Source organism: Apus apus, chromosome 1 (genome assembly GCF_020740795.1).
Source record: "Apus apus isolate bApuApu2 chromosome 1, bApuApu2.pri.cur, whole genome shotgun sequence".
Lineage (NCBI taxonomy): Eukaryota > Metazoa > Chordata > Aves > Apodiformes > Apodidae > Apus > Apus apus.
The window spans coordinates 192,971,165-192,998,129 of record NC_067282.1 but is presented as its reverse complement, the minus strand read 5'-3'; the positions used below and the strand labels follow the sequence as shown (position 1 = coordinate 192,998,129).

Sequence of the window (26,965 nt, the reverse complement as noted above, 5' to 3'; positions counted from 1 at the left end):
TTCAGTGCTTGGAACACTTGCTTTGACCCCGTCTGGCAAACAGTGACTGATGCATGGAGTTTGTTTCTTCATGTATATGACATTTCTCAGTAAAAATTCCTACTATCCCTTCATCAAGGTTGCTGGGTTCAGCATACCAAAATGTGCAAAGAGCTTTTCAAAGGTCACAACCAGCAAACTTTGCACATGCACCTACATGCCCAGGAGGCATGGGAAGAGCTGTATCCTCTGACACCCCTTCCATCGGTGGTCCACTCAATGTGCCCAGAGGATCAACCTGGCCTCCTGGTCCCTCCTGCCCTGGGCTGCAAGCCCTGACCACAGCTGAGTCATTGGCCAGGCAGGAATGATGTTGGGCCCCCAGAGGAGAGCAAAATTGGATGAAGTAGAAAAATGCATATTGAAATGTGAAATGAGGATGTAACTAAGACAAAAATCAACTGCTGATTTGAAGTTTTCAGTTTCATTTTCAAGCTATCAGAAAAATGGTTTTATTATTTTATTGCAGTAATTCTACTTGAGCTGTTGAATGAAAAATGTAAACCAAAATAATTCACGTAAAATGAAATAATTTTGACAAAATACTGTCTTTGAGTTTATCAACGCAAAATTATTCCAGGGAGCTATTTAAAATGGAAGTTTCACAAACTCAGGGAAGCATTTAACCATATGTTTAAAATTAAAGCATCCAAATAGGACTGACTCATTTATGTTCACACCAGTTTAAAAGTTGTCCAAAAAGAGAAAAGTATAAAGTCAGGCTTTATATAATAGACTCCATAAAGAAGAGCTCACTGTTTTCTGATACATGTTGTTTATGTTTTGTATATTGCTGTTACATGGCCAAGTGTTTCAGTGATAGAAAGTGTATGAAATATTTTTAAAGTATTGCTCTTCTAGATTAAATTACTTTTGAAATGCTGTTTGATCATCAAACCTACAGAATTGAGACAGTCACTGAAGCAGAGGAAAGGGCTGAAGAGGCAAATAGCATCTTTTCCAGGATAAATGGTATTTATATATTGAAATATTTGGGGGGTTTAGACAGTTTAAAGTATAAAATTACAAGCAATACTCACTCAGAAACTGTACTGCAATCCCTCACTTTGTATAGCATTCAATTAGCATAACTTTCAGATGAAATGAGATTATTTTATAAATCCCATTATTTCTAAGTTTCCTATTTATAGAACTGTGGGAATTATATTTGAAAAGTTGCCTGTAAACATCTGATCTCTTTAATAATTCCACTTGTAAATTATTCAGCGTCTGTATCTCCCAATTATGTAAGGACCATGTATTTGTGGTGAGCTCATTAAAATTGCATTGCAACCAACCTCCAGAATTCACCAATGGGATTTCATTATAAACTCAATAAAATTTTGATTAGGGTTCAGAAACAAGAGCTTGTCAAAGCAAATACACTTTATTTGGAGCCCACATTCTGATGCATTGTCAGACCACTGAAATTTTTGTAAGGCCTTTAAAAAAGAGAATGCTAATTGGAGCCCATATTCATTGACAAAATAAAAGTAAATTATATGAAAAAGGCATGGTGGAGTACAGAGCAGCTTGTAAGTCCTTAAACAGTTTACAATGCAAACAATGTATGCAAACCACATTGGAGCTTTTGTATTCATGGAGCCCTGGATGGGATAAATCCTTTTTCCCTTGACAGTGCAATAGCATTTCCTAGTACCGACTTGAATATAATGACAGTTACTTCAGCCCACTTCTGAAATGTATTGAAGGACAGCAAGCTTTCAAACTTCTCCAGAGGGGTGGAAAAACTTTCCTATACCAAGGTTTTGGCTATACTTTTAGAAAGCAGCATGATATTTTATGCTGTATTAATTAATACTTATGCTCTTCACATCTTTTTCACTGTGGTATAATATATCACCTTGTTCTGAACTGTACCCCCAGTGATATCTTGCAACTGTTGACTGATACTTTTTTTTTCACCTGATATTCTGCAGGGATTTATGTTTAAGGAATACCTTGAACTGCAGGACATAGCCAGGCTTCAGAGATAAATCTCGAGTCACTGCAAACCGGTCTCCATCTGATTTACCAAAGAGCATGGCAGAGGGGGTGGCAGAGCAGAAACTTTCATTTTTGGTCATCCCTTCATTGGCCAACATTAACCATACACTCATCTGGTTCATAGGGTAATCAAATGCTGGCTTTTCATAAAAGTTCTGTTAGAAATGAGAAGAAAAACAACAAGTACTATCACCTTGCAGTATGACTTCAGAATAATTTCCAAAATTATCAACTTCCAAATTTTGCAATTTGTATTTTCTGTCATTTTCAAAAAATTATAATTTCCAAAATCTATGTCTTGACTTTTTGAGGAGATACATAATTGCATCCTCTGGAATAATGATTAGGATCCTGATGGTTTCACGATAAGACCTCAGTTATTCCCACATAGGGAGACACAGCTGCAAACATTACAAGTGTTTCTTTAAACACACCAAATATTTTCAAAGATAATGACATTCAAAGCGAAGTCCACTAAGAGAGGGGATGATTCCTGTTTTCTGGGGATGCCCTCTTGCTTATTACCTGTGGTAAAGTGGGATTAACAACAGGAATGATGTGCTTCTGCTTCTCTGACAAAATGATGATGTCATCAATGGCCCACTGATCATACCCTTCCCCTGAAAACATGGGCTGCCACCAGCGGAACCTTGTGCATGGTGTCTTGGCCGGAGCTGGTAGCTCCAGGTAGACAAACCTGAAGAACAGAAATGCCAGAAATTCAGAAGAACTTTAGGGAAAATAGTTTGTAGAGAAGTGGGATAAACACAACTGAACAGAGAAAAAGACAGGAAAGCCAGTATGTATCCTGCATGTAGAAGTCCTCAGAAATCCTCTGCGTATCTCGATATATATTTATACACTATATAGAAGCCTTCTTTGTCCTTATTGTCTGTGGAGAATGTGAGCTCTTTAAGACAATGGCTATTTTTTACTCTCATTACTATATTGCTTAGCACAATAAGGAACTGATTTGAACTCTTCAGCTTTGAATTAAACTGTTCAGCTGATACATGTTCAGCAAGTCTTAATGTTCTTCTGGTGCCAGCATGTAATAGTGAAATATGCTGGCAAAATTAATTTCTCATTCTCTTCTGCTGGTTAGTCCTATTTGTAGACAAAAGCATCCTTCTATTACAATGCTATAGATTATGCAGCAGAGTTTTCTGCCGTGGATAAAAATATTTCAGCCCTCCTGTATGGATCTTCATAAGAGATCTTTACGTCTTCTCAGATGGTTTGCTTCATGTTCAACTAAGGAAATACCTTACAAAAGGATGTTAAATAAAAGTTGAAGTTTCAAACCTAATTATACTTATGTTAGAAAGTACAATAATTAGTTTCTTGTTCAATCCTTACATGTATGCACCAGACAACTTACATACATGCATTTATACATATATTCCTTTCTATACTCTTTTTTTTATACCACATGTTATTTTGTACCATGGACCCTACTTCACTTGCTGGTTAGGCAGAGTGAGGTGGAGAAATTGTTCATGGCTACAGGGAACCTTCTTGCCCAGAGGATTCCTAGATTTATGTGTTGGAAAATAAGATCTAGACCACATTTGAAGCAACAAAAAAATAAATATGCACAGTAGGGACCATCAGTCTTGCTTACTCAGAGGGTCAAATGTTTTAGCTAAAAATAATGCATTGGATGGTCCAGTATGTAAGGTTTCAGTCTGTAACTTCTTTGTTGGATCTGTCCTGTAATTTTGACAATGTAAAAGTTAAATGAAGTTCAGTGGTTTTATACTTCCAAGTGCCTAGATAAGCTTCAGAAAAAGGCAGTTTGCTGAGTTACAGACGTCTGAGAAGATAAAATTATTTACATATTGAAAGACATGAACTATAGATAATAGAAATAATGTTAATATCTATGCAGAAAAATGCAATTAAAATTTTCACTGGCAACCTATCCTATGGCAAATTTGAAATGCTGAACATTATTAATTCTCCTCCTTAAATATTTCTTTAAAGGACTTTCTGTTGTATGTGGCATTAATGCATATTAATTAGACCTGAAACCAGAGTCAGAGGAAATAATAGATTTCTACACCTCTTTTGGGCAAATTCTGTATTTGCTTGCTAGTCTTTTGCACATATTATAATTTCAGTTATGTTCCACATGAGAGGTGAATGATTGGAAACTTTATATTTTGCTTCAGTTTTTTTTTAAGGCCCACTTTCATTAGATTTCTCCTTCCTAGAGTTTACTGTGGCAGCCTGGAAAAGCTTCCATATAATGATGTCTTTTAAGCATTCTAACTTGAAATTATTATTCATGTTTTCACAAGTTCAGAAATAGGTGTGTTTTGTTTTTTTTTTAAGAGCTGGTGCAGTCTGGATTTAATTTAGACCAAAATTATACCTGGGTTTGCTGAAGTCAGAGAAATACATCTCTGCTAGTAGCTGCCAGTTGATACCACCATTATTGCTGTACTGCAGCAGCACACCTTCTTCTCTGCTGTCCGGTTTATTGCATGAAGAACTGTCTCCTCCTATCTGGATGTAAAACTGGACAAAATCCACCCAAGTAGTGTCCAAATCCCAGCTTACCAACTGTCTTTTTCCAGCCTACAATACAAAGAACGGGGGGGGGGGGGGGGGGGGAATAATATTAAATATGACACCTTCACTACGAATAGACGTATTTAAAGTCAAGCACTGATGAAAATTGCACAGCAAATGCACAACACAGTGGACATAAAATTTAGTGTTAACTCGACACTACTCCGCAAGATGAGGCAGGACTGGCAACACACCTACTGTTTTTAATTCCTTAAAAAATCATGGGTTCCTGGCCATCTCCAAGCACAAAGATCTATCAAAAAGGAAAACTTGGGCTAAGTTATAAAATTATGCTTATGTTTTAAGTAAAATTTATCTTTTTTCCTGTCTCTTGCTTGTACATCCATGGTCCTCCTGACAAATCTCCGCACAAATATGAGATAAACAAATGGCATGATCTACCTGGATACCAAGATTATGAGCTGAGATTTAAAATACCATCTATGTTTTTAATAAGATGATAGATGAGTTTAAATCTTGTTCCACACATCACCTCTTTCCTCTTCCTACCCAGTTCACAGTAAACTCATCACAGATAAATGTCTATTGCTTTCCTTCTCAGAACATTCTGCTCGGCTGATGCTACAGCCTCGGTCCATAGCTGAATTGTAGACTTTACCAAATAGGCTGTATTACACTGCTAGATGGATTTCTGAAAGCTGAATGCTTGTCTTTCTGAAACTCAGTTAGCTTACACCACCAATGACAACTAAAACCTGTGAAGAATCTGTTGACCCTCAGAAAACTCACTTAGGATATAGTCATACTTAATTATGCCTGAGTTTTGGCTTCTTGGCTTATTCCCAGCTAAGCAGAGCCCTCCTGGATGGTGCTGTGAGAGGGAGATGGGCTCAGTCTTGGGTGCAGCCCTGCACTTCCCAGTGCAGCTCCACATGGCTAATGCTGGCCAAGGGGCCACTGTTAATCCCCTGGTAGTTGTTTCCACAGCTTCTTTTGGAGACCTACGGGAATTTGAAATTCTCATCATCAAATCTAACTAGTAATGGATAATAAAGATGCAAACACTCTTGCTTTCCTGTGGGCAGGTGTGTCCCAGCTGGCTGAGGATACCAAACATACTGACCCGCAGTGGATCAAAACTATTCCAGGTGGGTTTTCCATATCTACACTCCACAGCAGCTCTGCCTGCCAAAGGGTTAACTACAGAGCCAGGTTAATTGAGAAGGGGCACCAGTGGCATAAAACCTCAGAGGAATTGCAGAGGCTAATTGAAAGAGCTTGGTATCGCAAACATGCCTACAATTGATTAAAATGAGTTGTAAACCAAAAGGTAGAGGGGTCGGCAGAACAAAGCCAACATTAATTCCAGCAGCAGTAATTGATTATGGCAGCAAACATGACACATTCAAATAAAGAGTGGCTATTTGAGAAAATGCAAAGAAATTTAGTCTGTGAATATGAGCTCCTAAAACAATACAGAACAGTTGGGCAACTATAAAAGTTTTTTTTTTTATTTTCTACCAGAATGGCCACTAGATGCCTTAAAAAAAGATCTAAATAGAAATTAAATAAGCCACCTTCTGTTGATGGCATGCAGACTGCAGCTACTCAAGAAATGAATGATAACCTAACCCTTAGAGATCAATAGAAAGAAGCCAAGAATTTCTAAATGAGTTTTTCACTCCTCCTTAGCAGAAATCAGAAGAAAGATCGTAGCAGGTTAATTCTAATTTAGCAAACTACTTTGAGAAACTTGGCATAAGGAACTGAGCCAGAAGGAAAAACATCTAACAGAGAAGACGATTATATAAAAAAAATCCAATTATCACAATTAGCTAGTTATACTGATTGGTCTATTATGAAATTTTCAGTGCAGAGCTGCATTTCCAGGGGAGCTGGATGTGACACTATGTTAGAGTGCTGAAAATTATTTGATGGGTTAGATTTTTGTAATGAGGTAAACGACACAAAATTACACAGCATTGCATCTTGAGTTATTCTTCTGGGACTAATCTGGCTCTCATGACAGCAGTGGCAGTTTGATCAAAGCTTTAAAAGAGAAGCACATAGCATTTATACTCTTTCGATTAAGAGCAAAACAAAACCTAGTACCAGACCCAAGGAGCAACAATAAAAAATGAATCTGTGATTACAACACATAATCTTACATCTAGTCATAAAGATCTCTATTTTAGTTATAATTGTGATTAATTAGCAGAACTCCCTATGTGTCTTTCATGCTCTGTTATTTCTGTCTGCAAAGCATCCAAGTAATAAAAAAGAGTATCCTCCTGCAGGGTAGCCAGTTCCTAGAAGTCTGAAGGAGTTGTTTTTTCACTAGATTTGGTCCTGTGACCTCAATTTCAGCCACTTGTACCCCGGAAAGCCAACGTTTCTCCATCCCTCACCCAGAACAGAACAAACACATGGGAGCTGGGGATTGCTGAGAAAGAACCAAGTCTTAAAACAGAAAATGCACAATTAGACAGTATGAAAGCACACGCTTCCCAGCACACGTGATTTACTTCCTTCCATCACAGCTCATATTTCTTGGATACATAATGCACGTGTCCCTCCGTGATCTTTTGATTGCTTTGTTCTTTACCTGCAGAGCACAGCTGCACTCTTTAATGCACTTCTCATACTGCATGCTGTTTTCTGCCACCTTCCTTTGCCATCTAATCACATCATGCTCCATTCAAACCCACATGATGTGCCTTTCTTGGTCTCACATCCCTCGTTACTACCTTGTTGAAGTACAGCGAGGAGCCAGATGAGATGACTCCACAGCCTTCTTCAGGCTTGACAATCTCTCCCCCAATAATTTCCTGCCACTCTGTCTTCAGGCTGTCTGAGTTCTCAAAATCAGACATGACAGTCGAAGGAAGGGGATTTTCAGGCTGACATTCAGTACCCTGAAACCCTGAGTCACACCTGGAAGGAAGCACAAATGTAACAAGCTTTTAGACTTCATTTGATGCTGACAATTACTGGAGGCGGAGCACTGACCTTTTAAAATTAGATGTGAAATAATAAATCATTCTGGGATTGGAAATTTGGATCCTGGAAATGAGCTTGTATAACTGGGTAACTGGAAACAAGCTATATCTTATTTCTAAAAAAACCCTGCAGTGTCCAGAAAGTTCAAAGCAGACAGGCAGCTGCTGTGCCCTTGGTATTGCACCCAGCCTGACAGGGGCTGCCAAGGAGTGCTGAGCTGATGCCTGGTGTCCTGCTGGCCCACTGAAACAGCTCCAGCACTGCCTGGTCCCTGGTGTCCTTGTGCAAAAGGCTGAGGGGTCACCAGGACACCTGAAGCAGAGCAGCCCTGTGCCACTGAAAGCTCTTCCAATGCCTGGATCTGTCAAGGGTATGGATTCTTTGACAGAGAGTTGTAGAGCTACTGGCTGTTAACGTTGCTTGAATGGTCCAACTTCCCCAGTGCTTTTATTCTTTAACCTTTCATCTAAAATTAAAAACAACAGCCAAAAAAGCCAAACCAAACCGAAACCCAAAACAACGGGATACCTGAAATACCAGAAGAGCATTGTTAAGAAGAACTGGCAAATGCTTTGTACCTGCAAACGCCGTGGTCACACCAGCCATGCCCGCTGCACATGTTGGGACACTGCTGTCCAATGTAGATGTTGTCCAAGGCCCATTCATCTTGGGCTGTGTAGTAGCACTGACTCCAGCGGAAGCGGGTGGCGCTGGACCTTAAAACCAACAACAAAGCTTTAAATTGTGATTCTTTACAGAACTGCAGGGGGGGGGAAAAAGACAAAATGTAATAATAAAAAATAAAGTTGATATCCCAGTCACAGCCCAGCCTGCAGATTGGCACAACCAAAGACAAGAGTTCTGTAAGTGAACTTTCTAGATGATGTCACTTGCTACACAGGGCTATATAATGGACTTTCCAGTCATTAATGACATTTCTGAGGAAGACTGCAGAGGTGTTATAGGGACTGTGTATATTAAGACAAACATATCAATGAATAGTATTGGATTTCTATTGCATGCCATTCTATGAGGGTGACAGGATGCAAAACCAGAAAGATGGATCTAGTGCGTGACTTTGATTTTTATATTTTTGGTCACAGTTAACAGGCTATAAGTTGTATAAAAAGCTTTCTTCTGATAGTTATTATATATATTACAAAAATATGTGACATTGACATTCTGAAGTGTATGCATTTCCCCCCTTTGAATACTGGTTATTTATTACTGATTGATATTGGTTATTATTATTGGATGCAGAAATTTCTTTTTGTCAGGATGAATCTAAACTAGGTTTTGCTTACATATTACTGGTGACATTACAATCACCAGTTTTTGACAATGCTCCTGTTTCATACCACTTATTTTTTTCCACATTTCAAATAGCTTGCTCTTGGCCAGCTACTTGGACAAAATCTGCAACACCCAAGATTTGTGGTAGGGAATAACTGGATTAGATTACTTGCATATGTATAACTAAGCTCTGGATATCTGTAATATTCTTCAAGTGGGAAATTTTGCTGTAGTTTCTTCTTTTCAGTTAAATAGTTTCTCTTAATCAGCTCTAGATTTCTTTATTATAGTGGAGTCAGGTAACATTGTCTGTTTTAAAAGTGCTTGATGTTATCCCTCTAGGAGATCATCCAATGTGATATGGACATTTTCCGTGCTGAGTAATTCCTGCTAGCCAAGCACAGCCTGACATCCACCACCCTCAAAAAACAAGGCTTGAAGAAACTGAATCATGAGTCATTTTTTGTCACTGTCGAGGCTGTTCAAGCTGCCCTGCCAACCTGTGCACATCCGACAGGTCACAGGCATTGGCTAGTGGCAGCTCTCAGCTGGTGGGTGCAGGAACCCTCCAATCCATGCTCATGCCAGAATGAGGTTAAGAAAAAAAATATTGCATATGAAGGGAAACAAAGCCAGGAAATCATTCATCATGCTGGAGCAAAAGGGGTTGTGCCAGCTTCGTGACAGTCTGGGAATAAAGCAGTGGTGAACTCAATGTGGGCACTGAGCCTGTGTTGCAGAGATGTGGAGGAGATGGAACAGGAAAGCAGGGCTGACTGCAGTGAAATGAGCATCAGATGTTAAACAAGGACAGACCCATGACTGGCCAAGGCCCGACTGGGTGGGCTGAGAATAGAAGCAGGAGGCTGCTACAAGAAGTAGGAGCTTCCTTCCTAGCTTATTTCTTAGCTAGACATGATGGCATAAGTTACAATGCTGTTACTTTAATATGAAAAACCCTTATCCTCCCCCACTCCCAAAAAAAAACCCAAAAAACAAGTAGAATGACCTGTTAAAATGAGTATTGTAAAGGTGGCTGCCACCTGCTAGGATGTATGGAAGGGGAAAAATGTTTAGAGATGGCCTATGCAGCTAAAATGGACAGTACAGCAGAGCAGTTGCATGCTACAAGCATACAAAGATTATTTTAGTACATGCTTGGAGAAATTTTTAGAATAGCAATTTTTTATTTCTTTAAAAAACAATTGAAGCTGCCTAAGGATTTGATTTTAAATTCATATGACCCTTGTTGTCTAAGTATCTGCTTGATATTGAAAATACTGTAGCATTTTTACAACATGCAGACCTAATCTGTGGGGGCAGATCTGCTGATTAAATACTCCCTCAGGATAGACTCTATTGATGGATTACACTACAAGAGCTGTGAATTATCCATTAAAAGTGCAAAATGTCAGTGATTTGCATGAAGGACTTCCTGAGCTTGCATAGGCACAATGGACAGTCAATATTCACCACAATTATTTACGGTTTATTTTCTGAGTGCACTGAAGCCAGGACATCACCTCAGCACCACAGAGAGGCCTGACAGAGACCATGTGCTTTAGAAAATTGGTAATGACTGGTGTTAACTCTCATGTGCACTAAGGAAAATAACAATAGTGAAAGCAAAGAAATGTTTTATAGTGGGCAAAAAGCCCTCCAGCACAATAATACTGTGTCATGGTGTTTGTCCGGGTGAAAGGAGGGAGACCATCGCAGCCAGGCTCCTCTGGTTTTCATTAGTGAAGGAGTGTGGGTAGAGGTGGGGTGTGCAACTCTGCAGTCCCCATGGTGTTTACAATAAACTGGGGGGATTTACAGCAATACAGGGCAATTGGGACATCCCATAGAGTCCCTTGGTGCCCATCGAGTGGTGGTGCCCCCTGAGCATAGGTCCCAGTGCTGCTCTGCGTGGCATCCAGCCACTCGCTGGCCGCTGCCTGATGCCAACATCACTGCAGGGTGGCTGTGTGGGTGCTTCATGGCTGGTTTTGGGGCACCAGGCTCACACCTGCCCTACACAAACAGTGGGGACAACCCTCCCCTTGGGTGATTACAAGGTACACCTGTATGCCCAGGGGAGCATACAGCCCCTCTGTGGGGCTGTTCCAGGGCTGGGCCCACACTGCCAGGCACAGAGCTAACACCAGGGCCCCTGGTGGGGCTTGCATGGGCTTCTCCTGAGCAAAATATTTCCTTGAACAAGCTCAACGTCCCCTTCCCGCAGGAGGGAGCTGCCCAGCTGAAGGGGACTGCCCCCTGCCTGGCATAGAGCTCAGGGCCACACTGCTGAGGCAGCTCCATCTTCTCCCCCCAGCCTCAGATGTTGGCTGCATGTCAAGCTAAGGGCAAGCTCAGCTCTGCTTGTTACTTAGAAGCTCCCTCAGATGAAGGCAGTGATGGAAGGAGACTTTCCCTCATTTAAGTAGGGGGAAGGAAGGGAGAAGTCACGTTGCCGCCTGGAGATGAACATGTGCTAAAATGGAGGTGTGTGCATCAGCTGGACAGCTGGGGACAGTCCCCAGGCAGCCACATCCTAGTGGGCTGGGTTATTTTTAGCAAGACAGACCCTGCAGGTCCAGGCAGGAAAAGCTCTCACGGCTTCGGATTCCTCTCTGGGTGAGGGGATAACGTGTGTAAGGCTGAATTGCAGCTGCAAATGCAATGCCACTGAAAATCCTGCCCTGCTCACTGCTCTTGAAAGCTTTCCAAGGCTGCTCTGTACCTCAAGGTAACACCATCTTCAGAGAATTACCCTGTTAAAAATGGTAATCAACAGTTTTTAAAAGCCATGTTAATTAAGAGAATAAGGAGCTGAGTGTCAGCTGCATTCCCAGTGATAAAATACTAGTTTTCTGGACAGTCACCACTTGGACAGCTATTCAAATGAGAAGCGCCCTATCCAGGAGTTATGAAAGCATTTTATTACAAACAAAATAAACCTCCCCTGTCTGTCGTATTTCTTCCAAGTTTTTAGGGTCTTTTTAATGCTACTGGAAGGCAGTCTGGCCTCCTGATGACATTATATCTAAGTCAGTTTGATGTCAAATAAAAGTCACTGTTGTTTCATGACATTTTGCAAAAGCACAAGGAAATCACGGTGAGCCCCAGATGTATTGTGAGTTGATATGATGTTCTTTCAGCTATAATTTTTTTCAGATATGTGATTTAAAATAAAATAATTGTCTTCTCTCCTGGTATTAAAAAACCTAACTATCTAATGCAAATTCGTAGCTGATAAAATTATATTTGCTACCTTCTGAGTTACCATAATTACATTTACCCAATTATCTTGAAAGTCTCATTCAGTCATTAGGTGTTGATTTGTTTATGAAGTCAGCAACTGACAGATGCTTGTATCTCATTAAGGCCTGTTCATATGTAAATGCCTGCCATAAAACTGAAATTAATTTTCATCAGTGTTAAAAATGTTCAGCTCAAGTACAATACCATTTCAGTAAGCAGGTGCATACATTTCATTTCTCCAACACAGCTTTCACTGTTGCAGCAGACTTTCTAACATCCCAAATCTCGGATAACACAGGGACCTTGTAAACTTGTGTGCCAGATGCAGAACATCTACAGATGTGCAGAAATGCCAGCACACCCAGAAAGTTTTATAAAATAAAGAGGTGCTGTTATGGGCTTCTTGGGCACAGTAATGCAGCCTGATGTTACCTGTGCACCCAAGGTGCAAACTCTCAGGAAAAAGCTGTGCGTGCAGGGCTGAAAGCTTGTGCAGTCCTAGTAGGGCTGCACAGAGGTGCAAGGGCATGTCAGGGCTACTGAGGGCCAGAGCAATATTAAAGAGGCCTCAACTCTGGTCTAAGTCCTCATTTAGGTGGTTTGTTTCCCAGAGCCGTAAGCATGGGGTGGGCTGTGTGTTTCACAGCCCTTGTCTTATGGGACTAAACCAGAAGGAAGGTTCCCAGAACCTCCTTCCTCATGCCCTTTTTTTTGGTGAAGGCCAAAGACTTGCCTCTCAGCTTCTGCACTGGTTTCCTTGGCCATTACTAGCTTCTCACCCATGTTTTGTTTTTTTTTTATGCCACAGGATGCGGGTGGGGAAGGGAGAGGAGCAGGAGGGAGAGCCCACAGAATGGCTCTGTGGAGCATATTAGCTACCAGGCCCCCAGGGCAATGTCCTCTGTGTGGCTAGGGGGGTGGAGGAGTACATAGCTCCCATGTCTGTAAAGGCAGAAACTTGCCCTTTGCTAGTAAATATGCTTCCAAAATACAGAATCACAAAGTCTTAGGGATTGGAAGGGACCTCGAAAGATCTAGTCCAACCCCCCTGCCAGAGCAGGATCACCCAGAGCACATCACACAGGAACGTGTCCAGGTGGGTTTTGAATGTCTCCAGAGAAGGAGACTCCACAACCTCTCTGGGCAGCCTGTTCCAGTGCTCTGTCACTCTCAAAGTAAAGAAAGTTTTTCTGATGTTTACATGGAACCTCCTATGTTCCAGTTTGCACCCATTGCCCCTTGTCCTATCACTAGACATCACTGAAAAAAGCCTGGCTCCATCCTCCAGACACTTGCCCTTAACGTATTTATAAACACTGATGAGGTCACCCCTCAGTCTCCTCTTCTCCAAACTAAAGAGACCCAGCTCCCTCAGCCTTTCCTCATAAGGGAGATGTCCCACTCCTTTCACCATCTTTGTGGCTCTGCACTGGACTCTTTCAAGCACTTCCCTGTACTTCTTAAACTAAGGGGCCCAGAACTGGACACAATATTCCAGATGCAGCCTCACCAAGGCAGAATAGAGGGGGAGGAGAACCCCCCTTGACCTACTAACCGCACCCTTTCTAATACACCCCAGGATGCCATTGGCCTTCTTGGCTACAAGGGCACGTTGCTGGCTCATGGTCATCCTCCTATCCACCAGGACCCTCAGGTTCCTTTCTCCTACACTGTATTCTGCACTTCAGGCTATAAAGTTGGTCAAACACAACTTCCCCTTGGTAAAACCATGTTGGCTGCTCTTAATGACCCCCTCATCCTTGATATGCCTAGAGATAGTGTCAAGAATAAGTAGTTCCATCACCTTTCCAGGGATGGAGGTGAGGCTGACTGGTCTATAGTTACCCAGGTCCTCCTTCTTGCCCTTCTTGTAGACTGGAGTGACATTTGCTATCCTCCAGTCCTTAGGCACCTCTTCTGTTGCCCACAACTTACCAAAGATGATGGAGAGTGGCCTAGCAATGACCTCCGCCAGCTCCCTCAGCACCCGCAGGTGCACTCCATTTGGACCCATCAATTTATGGATGTCCAGATTGCTTAACTGATCCCTAACCCAATCCTCATCTACCAAAGCAAACTCCTCCTTCATCCTGACTTCTGGTGCTTTAGGCATCTGGGGCTCCTGGGGAGAGTCTGCAGCAGTAAAGACAGAGGCAAAGAAAGCATTCAGTACCTCTGCCTTCTTTATATCCTCTGTCACCAGGGCACCCACCCTATTCAGCAGTGGGCCTATATTGCCTCTAGTGTTAGTTCTATCTGCAATGTATACAATAAGTTATACAATAAGTTATATTATACAATGTTACACAATAAGTAAGTAATTAAATAAATCTCTTCCAATCATAACCCAAAGGAGAAAACAAGTCCTCAGTCTGCTCCTCCCTGGTGGAACAGAGAGTAAGAGGGAAAGCAGCTGAGCTGCTTGTGGTGTGCTGGGTTGCTTTTGGTGGAGAACATGCAGTTGTCCTTTCTCTCCATCCTGATTACACAACAGAACAACACAGGCACACTGAAAATACGTTTTATGAAAAGCAAAGTAATGTTCAGTGGTAATTTGTACCTTAATTACAAACAGAATTCTGCTAACAGACCGGAATCCCTCAGATACAAGACAGAGTGTGAAATATTTATGATTTGTGAGCAGCATAAAGCAGGAATCTGGCTATTATTTCCTCATGATTTCTCCCCACAGTCTCCTAAATTAAAACGGAATTATTTGCTTCTGTCACCTCATATGCTGAGGAAAATAGTATTAGATCCTAAAGAAAAAAAGGCTCACAACACTGGCATTAATATAAACTATACAGTGTATAATAATAACTCTGAGTACAGTATATATATTCTAAATACATTTTAAAATAACAGCCTACTTTGGAGTAATTCCTGCAAAATTGTAGCCACTTTTTAAACTCCCAAGTGCCAATGTGAGCCACAGATTTTACAGCTGTGGCATGTAATGGCATGTAAAATTTAGTGCATTATAACTAAGTACAAAGCAGTTATTCTTAGACTTACTTGTGTCATTTGTTATTATCTGACCTGATGTGCTTTAAGGATTCAATATTTGCCCCTGATGTTTTGCCTGGAAATAAGAAATTCTGAATATAGTCTATACAGTAAAAATGACCAGTATGTTGAAAGAAGGTATTACTGTGGTGTGGTTGATAGAAATAGGTTGTGTTGAGTCTGTTGAGAGTGCAGAAATATTATGAGGGACAAGGAGACACAACGATAACTGAATCTAAGCAAGCTCTCATTGCAAGTGCTGTGATTCATTCAGGTCAAACACAAGCAAGGTGTAACTAATTAGAATAATTTAATTCTCAAATGAAGGAAGCCATGAAGATTATTGAGATTTATGTAAACTTTTATTTCTATGTTATAATGAAGCTTTAAAAACAAATAATGGAAGAAAAAAAATCAGTTAAATAAATAAACATGTTAGGGCAGGAAAAGCAAGTTTGATTATAATAAGATGAATAGGGTAGTGCTTTTGACAATTTTTGTTGCTTTTTTTGCAGAAGAGAATGTTATTTTTTAAGACATGCTATACAAAGAAACAAGAGGTAAAAAATTCCCAGAAATGAATCATTAGTTATTGTTTATACAAGGCTTTGGTGTGAAGATGTAAACAATAAGGAATGTGCAAAATAAAAAGTAACAATCCAAATAAAGCCTTCCTCCAGTGGGCCATTTACAGACAAGTACTATTTTTGAAAAGGTCTGAACTTTATTAGAAGAGTCAGTGTATGTATTAAAAACAATCTTAAACAATAGTTTCTGGTGACTGCATCAACATTTCACACTCTAATGATGCAAGGAAGGCATTTAATGTTAAATATCTGCAACTGGGTCAGCCCTGGTACTCTGGCACCCCACCCACCAGGTTGAGTGGAGCACTTGATCTTTGCCATAGGTATATAAAAATAGAGGAACTAGCTGCACACAACAACAACCACAACCACGAACAACCACCAACAAAACAAAGAAAAATGCTCACCAGGTTTTCTGTGGTAAAAGGACAGTGATTCTTCTCCACTGAGTAAATTCGCTGGAGTGGTAAATACTTGCTGATGTAAACTCCTGGCAGCTTGGCATACTTGGAAGACATTCCTTGAAGTAAAATATTTCAAAACCAGATTTAATGTTGAAGCAGAATTGGGAAGAGAAGCATTAAATATGCACAGAACCAGGAACTTGTCTGGGCCCAGATGCTGCAGCAAAAGAGCCAGAAGCAAAAAAATCTTGGTCTGATCCAAAAAATTTGTCAGAAAACTAGCAGTAGTAAAATTAGGGATAGAAGAAAATCACACGTCTCATTAAAAGATATGTAGTGACTAGCAAATTTTTATTTTTTTCCACGAGGTTGTCTGTCTCGTTGTTTTTACTATACTCCCTCCAGCATCCAGTGCTGACTATGGAATAAGTCTGCAAGTCCACTGTGGAATAAGTCTGCAAAAGTGACCTCCGGACCATTATTGCAGTAATTTCAGAAACCTACTTGTGAGCCTGGGGGTGCTGGCTCAATTCTCTCCCTCCATCTGAGATAGGAAGTAGCAGGAGGAACCTTCAGAGCCATGCAAGTGCACCCAATTCTGGTCTACTGAAGTTGCTTCCAGAGGCCCTTACCATGCTCTACAGCTGTATTACCTTGGACGCCTACAGTAAATGGTGTAAATTCCCCCTTCCTTCTCCTATGATTCTTTCTGTATATAACTCAGATTCCTAGAGAGGTCTGTTCCCCAAATTTTCCTTTTATTTTCAGATCATGTCTTATTTATACTAAACATAAAGGCAGTCCATTATCCCAGCTTCTTACAGTTTTCTGGATCTGCCATCCCATGTGACCCCATTTTTCTGCAATATCCAATCTATTTATTTATATACTGCCAAAACAGCACCCAAAACTTTTGTGCTGTGGTTTTGATGAGGTCTTAAAGCAGGGCTTTAATGTTATTATCAAACCATCTGTTTCTTCTCTGTCCACCCATTCAGAGAGTTCCTTCTGCCACTGCTCCCACAGCACAGCTACTCCTGACCATCCCTACATCTCCAAGAGCCTCTCACTGTTTGCTGCTGTGCTCATCCCCATCTGTGGTGTCAGGCAGAAGCAGGACCTTTGGGACAGGCCTGTGCAGGTAGCCTACTTTTATTGCCATGAAACTAACAATAAAACAGTGACTCTAGACAGTAGTTAAAGCAATTAAGACTATTTATACAGTTAAAATATACAGTAATAGCTATATATTAAATTTTAAGAAGGGCAGAATATATTTTTTACAGATAAATTTATTGCACAGATATCTTAGAGTATTAAAGGAAGATCTGATAGCTAATTCTGTTTTGTTGTTTTGGTTTTTTTTCAGTAGGCTTTCCAAAGGCTTAATTTCCTTTCCAGCAATTTTCAAACATTTTTCTTTGATTCATCTTCCTTAAAAGATCTTATAAAACAGGATCTGATCAGTCTGTGCAAAGCAAACAAAACTTTCAAACATTTTAATTAATTAGTGTTTTGTGTATTTGCCAGATTCTGTCCTTGAAATATACTACAAATAGCTTTCTCTATCACTCTTTTATCATAGCAACATGGGCGGTGTGAGAAAAATGATTTGGCTGCAAGTTCTTCTCTCTGAACTCAGTTCCACTGAGAGAAGAGTGCTAAAATGTGAAGGCAACTGATCTTCCATTGATGGCAAGGACAAAGCCCAAAAACCTACCACTAGGAACTATTCTTGGACACCATGATGACGCCTATTAGGTGTAAAAGACATGAACATTGTTTGAAATACAGTATTTATAGCTTTCCTCTAAATTCTGCTTAAGGTAAGAAAGCATTACTTGGATTAGCAAAGTTTTTTAATTCAGTTACTGCCATTTCTCTAGTCTGCCCACCAAAGTAAACATGGCAAAACACTTGTGATTCTATGGCAAAGGTAACAAGGCAACGCTTTCATTGCTCACAGAAGATGTGGGACTGGACATTCCAATCCCTCTCTGAACCTACAGAGCAGGCAGTGGAAAGGCACCAGTTCCCTGACACCCTCTGAACTTTGGTTAGTTCACCCCGAGGCCAGGGAAAGTCCAGCTCGCCATCTAAGAGGGAAACAAAAGCGCAAATGATAGCCAAATGTGCTATTGTGTTAGTGCTGAGACAGGGCTGAGCCACGGGGGGAAACAGCAGCCAACGCTGCTATTTGCACTTCTAGCAGACACGGGGAAACAGCCGGGTCATTACGGCCCTGGACTGTGTTTGAACCAGGGGTGGGAGATGAAAGGCTCCACATAACAATCCCCCGAAGGAATGCGCTTTCCATTTGCGAAAGAGCTGCGCACAAGGGCAGAAGGAATTTCTATCCATTTAAATGCCAGGAAACAGTAGATGCATTTTGCTTTGAAAAACAAAGCAACAGTGCAGGAAAGATCTTGGCCATTACTTTGTAGCTCTGTCTAACTGAGCCCCAGTTCTCTTCTCAGACTTGATCACAATTCTGTGTTATAGTCTAACAGATACCTTTCTTCCAAATAAAATGAAAAACAGTTAAAATACTTCCATTAGTCACTTTGACTGATTCCAACTGAGAATTTGTCTATAGAAAGGGGAATGAGGAAAACATGTGCCTTTGTTCAATGCCACAACTACATTTCAAGTAATCTCTGTATAAAGAGTTTACGGAAGAGAAAGGTCTTTGCTGCCAGGCTCACCTCCTGAACAAGATGCCATGTGAGACCATGGTTGGTGGAGTAGTCCAGTTTCACCTGGTTGTCCATATGAGGAGTAAATGCCTGACTGCAGCCCATCACCAAGTTGAACTGTATCATATACGAAGCGCCGATCTGCATAGACTGGGTCTCCACGTACCGCATGCTAGAAGCTAACTTAGAATCTCCTGTAAAACTGAGAAATGTAAGGAAAGAATCAGGATCAATCACTGAAATAATTCAGAAAGGAACATTATGAATGGTTCTGGGTTAAATACAGTGTTGCTTCTTTCTTTGTTCTGCAGATTGGCACATGGGATGAAACGACAAACAGAAGCATCTTTTTGTTGGTACTTCTGCAAATTACCAGGAAGGCCTTGAAGTATCCCAGAGTGTGAAACACTGAATTATTCTGTTAGTTCTTACTATATGCTCTTTGTATTAAGGATCAAGTTAGGATCAAGCAAAGGATAACACACAGAAAAAAATAAAACAAAAAAAGTTAATTCCCCAGGAGTGTCCATTGCCTAAGGTCATGTCACAGTGCTGGATGTAATTTTATTCAAACACTGGACAGTAAAGATATACTGCATTTAGTTTAAAATATTCTTATTACACAGACTTTTCATTCCATTGATTTTTCAAGTGATTTTATATGCAGTGCATTCACTGATTTTGAACCTGTTTCAGAGCTAATACTGTCTATCTTCAGCTTCTTTTCTGCAGGATGTCCTGATATAAGGTATTATCTAGTGAACTGGGGAAGATAATTTTGTCAGTATTAATGTCTGGAACATACCAAGTCTCATATATGACACAAGGTACCCAGTTAGCACATACATGGTAACATAATATATAGTTTGAAAATGCAAAGTTCTTTTAATTTCAATGCAGGCTTTTCTTCAACAATGAAAAAAAAAATCAAATGCAAGAGAGGTATAAGGAGAAAGTAATAACAACTTAAACTTGGAATCCTGCACACTAGCTTTCAAAACAGAATGTTTTTAAGAAAGTTCACATAGCATGAAATTGCTTTCCTGTCCTAAGTTTGAAATGTTCAGTTAGTGTCTTCAGAAGTGCTATAGTCCTTTCAGCTTCAGCATTTTCTAAGACTATTCTTAAATGTGAACCATTTAGGATAAAAATTGCATTTTTTAAAAGAAAATCTCTGCAAATCATAATGCAAAAATGAAAAGCTACATTCAGTACAGTGGTGATGAAGAGTAGTCTAGCTCAAGGTTGCAGTAATGGTCAGGTAAGTTACAGTTTATAATTTTGAATAAGAAATCCTCATCTTTCAATACCATACAATAAAACATATTAGCTTCTACTGTAAAATTCAAGGTCATGACAAAATCAGTGTAAGGACTAGGAACACAAGTCAGCATTACTTAGCACTCTTTTAAATTAATTCACTGTCCCACACTGTTTTCTATAGTGTCCTTTCCAGACAGGGAACTTCAGCCATAGATGTCAGAATCCTACCTTAAAGCTTTAGAAGGGATCACTGAAAGCTGACACTAGCTATGTCATTATCAAATGGCTGTTACTTGGCACAGATTGGCCCAGGCTCCCTCTACCCTCTGACCTTGCTCTCTATGACTTCATTTCCTAAAGGATGATCCAACTCAAGGCACCATATGAAACCACCCAGTCTATGTCGATCAGCATCACAAACTGACTGTGGATGGACATTCCCATTACTACTGGAGCACAGTGGTGGACAACTGGACCAGAAGGCAGTAAGTTGCCTTGGAAAACTGTATCATAACTGTTAGCTCTTTCAGTCAGTGTTGCCAGTGTTTTTCTTCTCAATGGGAAGGATAATTTTAAGTTGAGCAGAGGGTATAATGTACACTTGTCAGTGGTCCAGCTGGCAACCTGTGGTTTCTGGTTTCATTCTTAGAACTGAATGCATCTCAGAAAAATTTGTTTGGATAATGCCTGAATTTATTTTTCTTCCAAACTTTATATTATACTTTTGAAAATGACAAAACCCTGCAAATGTAAAAGTTAAAGCTGATGTGTCTGACTGGGTTTAATTTCTAAAATGCAGCTTGAAATTTTGTGGCTGATAGGGGAAATAAAATTTTAAACAAAGCCCTCTTGGGAAATCTGTGCCAGGACAACCATGCTCTTCAGGTATCAGTCAGTCGTGTGCAGTGTAATCAGCTGAAAGACATATGTAGCAATGATTTGGAAAATGATTTGGCAGTGCACACCTGGGCACAACACATCATTACCTAAAGCTCCTTCTGATAGGAACAAAGGAGTTGAAACTAGTTTAATGAAGCATCTGCCCAGAAGCTGTCTGTCCCAAAGTGATGGAAGAAAAGTGAAGGACTGGTGCTCAGTGTAGGTGCAAAGAACTGAATGTTTCATTTTGTATCCACAAAAATTCCCTCTTTCAATATTACTGGTGTAAAATTAGAAAAAAAAAATAAAAAAATCTTGAACTCTGATCTTTTTCACCAGTGGCATTCAGGTCATGAATTAATTTTCATATGATAACTTAGCCACTGGATACTGTACATGGTATATTAAATAAGCATTGTTTTAAAGCCAAAACAGCTCTTTAAAATGGGTACTAAGAAATGTGGAAAAAGAAAGCTAATGAGGAGATGAAGACAATCTGTGGTACTTCTTAAGAAGCTCTTTTAAGGGAAGGAAATCACATTATGGGTTCACTAAGTCTTTTATCATCCACAGATTACCTCCAGCTGAACAAGGATAACATTAAAGGTGGGGGCTCCACCTTACGTGCTACCGCTTCACTTTCCAGCTCTCCCGTGTCTGTGGTAAGAGGTGTGCTCTTTTGTTGGAATATCAAATGTTTTCTTTGTTCTGGGAGTTATGCAGCCGGAATATGTTTCTGGATTTTGTAAAAGACAGACTAATGTCCCTGGCATAACAATAACTAACTAAAAACTCTTCAGAAATGAGAATGCAAAGGCTACATTTTTGTATAAATATGTATCTGTGAGTTGGTTTCCAGCCTGTATATAATTAGACCTGCAGAGGTACAGGAACACAATACCCATAGGTGCCCTCAGAACAATCGCTCTCCCTCCAAGCACCACCAACTAATTGGTACATCTGGGAATGATATCACAGCCAATGTCAGCCAACCTGCTCTGCTCCAAACTGCTCTGGGATCCCCTGAGTTACCGTGTTTTCAAGGCTGGTACTTTCAGGAATATTGAAAAGCCACACGGATGCAGCTGATTTTGTAGAGCTGCATTGACCAAGAATATTGACAGGATGGCCAAATGCTCACACCAGCCCCACCTCTGCTTCCATCAAAGGCAGGAGATGTTTATGTCTTTTTACATCATATCATAGAATCACAGAATGAACATACATAAACATGCTTTGTTAAATAATTCCTAAACATATTAATATGTTTTAATTAAGTCAATTACCTGAAATAAAATTTCTGCATGTTACAGAGTAATAATTAATCTAAAAACCAAAACATTTTATAAACATAGATAAACTATCAAGCTGATGTATTATATTGCTTCATAAGGATAGTTAATCATAAGGCAGATTTACAGTCTTCCCTCAGGCTGATCCAGAGACAGTGGGACACTCGATTGTCCATTAGATCAAGTTAAAGCATAATGTCATAATCTGACTGAAGACAGTTTACTTATATGAGGTTTTTTTTATTTGTATCTAGATTAAAATAAAAAGTTTTAATGTCCTTATCAAGACTTAAATGCAGTTCAGCAAAGGGCCGTATATATTCTGGAACACTCAGAAGCCTTGGGGTGTGCACGAGCATTTTGGAGAAGTGATGAATTAACATAGATCATCAAACAATTAATAAAAATGTTCTGGGGTCCTCTCAGTGTGCTCAATATACTTGCTGTAAAAAAGTAGAAGAGCCAATATAAAACCAAATGTTGACAATTGCAATCAAATCAAGTGACTGTTTCAGATACAGTGCATTATGAACCACTCAAAAATCTCCTTTGTTCAAAATGTATATATATCAACAAACCTCTCTTTTCTAAATGCAATCACATATTGGAAAGAACGATCTCCCTCTTCAACAAAAATTAATATGCCCCTCATCACTTTTCCCCAGTTTTAAGGATTTTAAGGATTTTAGATTCTGAGACAGAAATGGAGGCCTAATAGACAATTAAGGACAATTCAGTGAAACGAGGCCTCGGGATAACACCCTGTAAAATGATTTATAGCATATTTACCATAGTTCTACTAATGAAAAAGCAATTGTCAGGCTTTTCTCAAGAGGATGGTGTCAGTGCTACTGCAAACTCTGCTCACAGAAAGTCATGAGTTGGAAAATGAGAACCAAATGGACTCACAGCTGGGAAAAGCCAACAATAATTAATTTAACTAGTGGTCATTTGTACAGACTTTGTGTAAGTTTAAAAATTTCCCTTGAGAGAAACAAGGTTAGTGAAGGACAGAGTTCAGGTCTTCTAGTGATAATGAAAAATACATAAATAGCAAGGAAATATTTCAAAGGCATCAATTCTTTATTTGATGCATGGAAAGTTCAACATTTCCACTATGATCAAGCACTAGAAATCCTAGCCAATATATGGGATGGAGAATTTAGAGTAGAGTTTATTATTTTGACTCTGATTTAAAGTCATAGGAGGCAAACAGGAACCTCTGCCATCTTAAATAACCTACCCTCCTCCCCATGATAAACTGGTCTTACAAGAACAGAGAGAAAACAATGTCATTAAAGAGCTTTCATTCCAATTCTTTGATGAAGGAGATGCAAACAGTTTGAGCCCTAACATGTTGTTTCATTTTAATGAGCAGCGAGTACCTTTCTTGTCCTTATTAAAGTGGTTAATGGTGCTTCTACTGCCTCATTATCACCACTAGAACACATTCCGTGTTGTTCCAACTGCTAAGCAAACTCCTTTTAGTTTGACAGATGATCAGAAAGTCAAATAAGATTGCTCAGAGATACTTGTTAATAAAATTCCAACAGTGTCTCTGAGTGTCCATGGGGATGCTAAAATTATTTCTATTTTCTTGAGGCTTTTTATAATTACTGTGATTGTTCTTTCTCCAAATAAATCTATCTGTGCCAATTAAAGCCGTACTGTTTTATATGTTGATTAGACTAGCATGAAATTGTTATTTGTTTCTAATAAAAAGATAGTTAGAGTTTCCCTTGTAAGAATTCCAAATTTTACACTTGCATACTCCAGAATTTAATTTTTTATGAGTCAGGTTCATGTTTTAGTAAAAAAGCTTATCTTTACATGACATAACAGAATTTTCTTTTTAATTTGTTTTTCACTTCTTTTTCCTTCCTTCCTTCCTTCCTTCCTTCCTTCCTTCCTTCCTTCCTTCCTTCCTTCCTTCCTTCCTTCCTTCCTTCCTTCCTTCCTTCCTTCCTTCCTTCCTTCCTTCCTTCCTTCCTTCCTTCCTTCCTTCCTTCCTTCCTTCCTTCCTTCCTTCCTTCCTTCCTTCCTTCCTTCCTTCCCTCCTTTTTTTCCTTTGTGGCAGGTGATGTTTTCTTGCTTTTCTTTCTAAATACACAGCACATTTTAGGTGTAATTGCAATATGTCATAATGCTGACCACAGTGTAAATGACTAAATGGATATAATACCAAACAAAATAACTACAAATGGCTAAAATAATTCTACAACATACTGCTGCCTTTCTTTTTAGGAGTGTAGCCTAATGGCTGTGTAAACAGATATGAGCATCACTTAAAAATTGTTCAGACCCTGTACCTAATTATTTATTTAATCTGTGTACTGATTTTAAACTGACTGGGTTTTAAGTGAGAATTACGAACATTTTCTAGATTGGTTCTATTAGTATATTCTTTAAATCTTTTGTGGGGAAGGACTGCTACATTCAAAGTTCCCATCAAACATAAATAAATCTCTGTGCATTGGGGTGGAAATCACAGAATCACAGAATCACTTAGGTTGGAAAAGACCCTCAAGTTCATCGAGTCCAACCAGTAACTACTGTACCAAGTCCAGCACTGAGCTATAACCCCAAGCGCCACATCTAGACAACTTTTGAACACATCCAGGGATGGTGATTAAACCACCTCCCTGGGCAGAATGTTCCAATGTCTGACAACCCCTTCAGTGAAAAAGTTCTTCCTAATGTCTAGCCTAAACTTGCCCTGGCAGAGCTTGAGGACCTCTTGTTCCCTCTTGTTCTATCACCAGTTACTTGTGAGAAGAGACCAGCACCTACCTCTGCAATGTCTTTTCAGGTAGTTGTAGAGGGCAATGAGGTCTCCCCTCAGCCTCCTTTTCTTCAGACTAAACAGCCCCAGTTCCCTCAGCTGCTCCTCATGAGACTTGTTCTCTAGGTCCTTCACCAGCTTTGCTGCCCTTCTCTGGACACGTGCCAGCACCTCGATGTCCTTCTTGTACTGAGGTGCCCAAAACTGGACACAGTACTCGAGGTGTGGCCTCACCAATGCTGAGTACAGAGGGACGATCACCTCCCCTGGTCCTGCTGGCCACACTATTTCTAATACAGGCCAGGATGCTGCTGGCCTTCTTGGCCACCCGGGCACACTGCTGGCTCATATGCAGCCACCTATCAATCAGCACCCCCAGGTCCCTTTCTGCTGGACAGCTTTCCAGCCACTGTTCCCCCAGCCTGTAGCGTTGCTACTTACTGTTAATTGCAGTTAGATTAGTAACTGCATTTTTGTCCATAATCTGAGGATGAGACACAATCACTTTGAATAGCTGCCAGAAAGACTAATCTGCAGGAATCACTTGGTTCTTAACAGGATGAATACACAAAGAAAACAAAAGTAGAATAGAAATTACTTATGTGTTTCTCACCAAAGAGTCCAGTCATGTCCACAGTAGGGCTGAACATTTCCCAGGTAGAATCCCAGAGACTGTGTGACTTCAACTAGGTTGGTGAAGTCCAGACTGATGCTATTGAAAAGCACAGAGGTCATGATGATTTCATCAATTGCCCACACATCTTCGCCTTGAGAAGAGTGATATGGTTGCCACCATCTGAACTGAATGCCAACCTGTCTTGCATCCTCAGGCAGCTCCACTGAAATTATTCTGGAAAAGAAAACAAAAATATTCCTGTTTGTCCTAAATCCACGGGGATGTATTTTCTGGCTATTTTTTGTACTGACTCTAAAAATGATGGGTTAAATTCAGCCCACAAGTACTGTAGCATCTACTGGTATAGTTCCTACCAGACAAAGCAACAGGGGAACTATTAGTTCTCTTGGTAGTCAGTGCCTTTATTGAACAACAGCCATGTGGAAAAGCCATGAATTTTGTAAAGTCTGCTGCTACTGTGGAGCTCTCTCTAAATTTTACAGTTGCTCTTGCTTGCTACAAGAAACTCGAATGCCCTCCATCTGAAACTCAGCTGTAGGCCAGGGGCTTCAGCTGCCAAAGGGATGATCAGCTGACAAAGATTTACAAATTCCAGCTCCACTTTCTCAGACTCGGTGGATTTTATGCTGATCTGAAGAGATGCATCCTCTTAACATCTGTGCTTGTTTCTGCACAGCACTGACATCATGCCTGAGTTGCTCTTGTCCTAGAAGAACCCATCCCTCTAAATTGCCATGTTCAAGGGAGAAAAGGTTCATCTTGTTAGACAGTGTGATTATGTGTAGTCTCTTAGGGCACACACTTTTCTTCTGGAGTTGCACAGAAATGCAAGTGGAGGTGAATCCCAGGCACTTCTCCCGGTATGCAAGGTCATCTGATTTGCTATGGCAGCTATGTCAACAAACCTAAAATTGACAAACTGCAAAGAAAATTAAGAGTAATATCTGATTTCCAGGAGCAATTATTGTATACAGCACCAGGAAGCATGCATTAATTGCCACAGCAATGACACCTTCTTGAAAGCTCCATCAGTCACCAGGACCATGGTGCCCCATGCAATGCTCATGAGCTCTGAAACAGAGTGGCAGCAGGGACACGTGTCTCGACTGGTGTAAAATTATTTGCTGGCAAAAGAGTTTTCAGCAAGCTCATCATGTAGCTGGTATTTTTCATTCTCTTAGGGGAAATGTGGATAAAATGACAAATCAGGAAAACTGGAAACACGATTTTATACTTCAGCACCAAGGGTTTTTTCCAGATTTAAGGCTTTCTAAGCTGACTGTTGCAATGTTTTGT

The 26,965-nt window shown here is 40.2% G+C and overlaps 1 protein-coding gene across 1 annotated transcript in view; it reads right to left on the bottom strand.

Moving 5' to 3' along the window:
- The window catches only part of RELN (reelin), a 288,920-nt gene that overhangs the window by 67,930 nt on the left and 194,025 nt on the right, over positions 1 to 26,965 (bottom strand). The window contains exons 20-27 of the mRNA XM_051610928.1: positions 25,646 to 25,882; positions 18,826 to 19,018; positions 16,124 to 16,236; positions 8,163 to 8,300; positions 7,332 to 7,518; positions 4,424 to 4,629; positions 2,572 to 2,743; positions 2,001 to 2,201 (exon numbers count right to left, since the gene is read on the bottom strand). Of these exons, the coding sequence (XP_051466888.1) occupies positions 2,001 to 2,201; positions 2,572 to 2,743; positions 4,424 to 4,629; positions 7,332 to 7,518; positions 8,163 to 8,300; positions 16,124 to 16,236; positions 18,826 to 19,018; positions 25,646 to 25,882 (1,447 nt within the window). The remainder of the gene's footprint in view (positions 1 to 2,000; positions 2,202 to 2,571; positions 2,744 to 4,423; positions 4,630 to 7,331; positions 7,519 to 8,162; positions 8,301 to 16,123; positions 16,237 to 18,825; positions 19,019 to 25,645; positions 25,883 to 26,965) is intronic.